Here is a 2,597-nt window from a genome sequence, read left to right on the forward strand (position 1 = left end):
CAGTAACACGATTTTATTTAAATAACTTGATTAGCAAGTCTGGCACCTTATAAACACACAGTGTAACGGTCTTGGCTATCCAGGGCGTTACAGGCAAGCTCATTTAGGGCGCGGTTCAAGATCTGGTCAACATCCATTGACTCTGTCCCAGCCATAGCTTCTCGGCTGCGCTGGTGCCTCAGGATCCTTGTCATCCTGTCCTTGGTCGATCATAGAGTGTGGCTCGATATGTCATCCCCTGTTTGGACAGGAGCTGCTGGCTGTGTCTGATCGACAGGAGCCGGTGGGGAAGGGGTCGACTCGAGAGGTGCAGGCCGAGTTTGCTGCTCGAGGGGAGAAGGAGGTGGTGCTGTAGTTTTTGAAGGACCAGCTGCTGGAGGTTCCTCAGTGTGGGTTTTCTTGGCCAGAGGCTCTTTGCTGCATTCGTCACGATGCTGCCTACTTGCCTTCTTCTTGCTCGCAGGAGCATCAGGTGCACTATACATGTCGAACATCTCTTCGGATGGCATGCCTACAAGAAGACAAATACACAAACAGTTAGATAGTATAAACAAATGAGTGTGCTATGTCAAAAAAGGAAACAAAGGCAATTGTAAGTAAAATACTTGAGCTATAATTACTGGTCGCTACATTATATACTTTACTAGTGTTACAGTCACTCTTTGGCATGAAGAAGTTTGAATCTAAAGTGGGAGTGTATTTAAAGTTGTCGTCCCCGTCAAATAAGTGACAGGGAATTGGAAAACTATCTAAGAGTGAAAGATCAATACCGTTCTCATCCGAAGACTCGTTGATAAGTGTAAGGGGTTCAGAAGAGGCAGGGGGCGCAGCCGTTCGCGGGGTGCTAGAGGGTTCCCTGATTGTCACGCCAGTTGGTCTCCTCCTTTGAGGTTGCGACACATCTGGGTGCTGCTCGGAAATTTCCTCGCTGGTGGCACGCCTCGCCATGGACTCCCTCATATCCTGGTGAGGTGCTAGAAGCCCGACCTGTCTCAGATTGGCTTCAGTGACTAGCTATTTGACGCTCTTCTCTACGTCAATCATGTTGCCCAGAAGCGCTGCTTGGACCTCCATTTCTGGAGTAGGAGCCGGTCCCAGCCATGGACTTGAAATATGCTAATTCTCTAAGGGGAATGCGGATAAAATACAAGGAAAATAAACGACCAGAAAAACGAAGAAGTTACCTCCTTGGACGAAGGCTAGGTTGTTGGCGACCATGTCGGTAGTCAAAAAGTTCTCTAGACGGTACTTCCCCACATTGGATTTGAGATCAAACAGGTAGTTGATCTCGTGAGGAGAAGGGACAGGCCATGTTTTATGGTTGTAAAGGATATAGAGTGCGGAAAGCATTCTATACCCGTTTGGAGTTATCTGGAAGGGAGCGACCCTTAAATAATTGGCCACTCCCTGGAAGTATGGATGAAGAGGCAGGATTGCTCCTACCCCAATGTGGTACCTCGACCACGCGTTGAAGGCGCCGTCAGGCAGGTTTGCCCGTTGGTCGATGGTAGGAAGAAAAAAAGTAACCCCAGAAAGTCCATACTTTCTGAGGAAATTACTTATCATCCTAGCAGTGATTGTGCTAGGGGGAGCAAGGTACCATTTGACGTCTGGTCGAATGGCATTGCGAAGATGGGCCTGTGTTTGGATTTCAGGATCAATGGTTTCAACTCTACCACTGGTCGAAGGAATTTCAGCCCGAGAAGCAGGGTGATTTTCGGAAGGTTTTGATGTTTTCTTTTTCTGGGCAACGGATTCGACTCTACCCATTTTGGATGGACTAGAAAGAGGTCTGTTTGGGGGAATTCGAGAAAAAGGGATTTCTGGAACTAGCAGTGACAGTTGTTCTTCGTCCTCGAGCAGTTGGGCTAGCAAATCGTTGTCGATTGGCCTCTCACCTCCCCATGGATCTTGCATGAAAATCTACAAACAGAAAAGGGGAGATGAGAACCTAATGGCCAAAAGCATCAAAATGTTTAAAAGTTGGAATAATGCTGCTCGTGTATAAAAGTTAAGCTTTTATACGACCATCATCATTCTGACAAAAAACACTACATTTCAAGCGAACAGTTTGGAAAATAGATTAAAAAATAGAAGTGAAAAGTTTTTTAGAAAAAACTGTTCGACTCTGAAAGGGCAAGAAAAACCCAGTTTTGTCTACAAGCTTAGAAATTGAATTTTTACTTCGATTTCATGCCCTAAAGTTATAATCCTAACTACCTAATTGGTTCATCATCCCAACAAAGTGTTATTTTCCTTCCAAATTCAACACTAATATCTATATGCCCATTTACCCCAAAACAGTTTCTGTTAAGAACATTCAAGAACTCATGATACGAAACATATATAAAAGAGATATTGCATGGCATTTCAATGACTGAAAAGGTTGATAAACTTACATGGGTAAAGATTGAAGCAAGTTTCTGAGATACTAAGTCGGTTGGCTGGGCAGAATCTCCGTGGATCGTCAAGGTCGTCTGGGTTTTTGAGTTTTCTACACTTTGTTCTTCAATGTTCTTGAGGAGAAAGTGAAAAGTAAAAAGTGAAAAATGATCCTGGGGGATTATTTATATTGATCGTGGCACTATAAAAGAGGT

At 44.5% G+C, this 2,597-nt stretch overlaps 1 protein-coding gene across 1 annotated transcript; it reads right to left on the reverse strand.

Annotated features, from left to right (window-relative positions):
• Positions 1-209: 209 nt before the first annotated feature.
• LOC133815142 (predicted GPI-anchored protein 58) lies at positions 210-1,770 on the reverse strand. Its single transcript, XM_062248017.1, has 2 exons — positions 1,560-1,770; positions 210-511 (listed from the first exon to the last, which is right to left on the reverse strand). Exons 1-2 carry the CDS (start codon positions 1,768-1,770, stop codon positions 210-212), a joined length of 513 nt encoding a protein of 170 aa, XP_062104001.1.
• Between the last annotated feature and the right edge of the window lie 827 nt (positions 1,771-2,597).

The sequence above is a fragment of the Humulus lupulus genome, chromosome 2 (assembly GCF_963169125.1).
Source record: "Humulus lupulus chromosome 2, drHumLupu1.1, whole genome shotgun sequence".
Classification (NCBI taxonomy): Eukaryota; Viridiplantae; Streptophyta; class Magnoliopsida; order Rosales; family Cannabaceae; genus Humulus; species Humulus lupulus.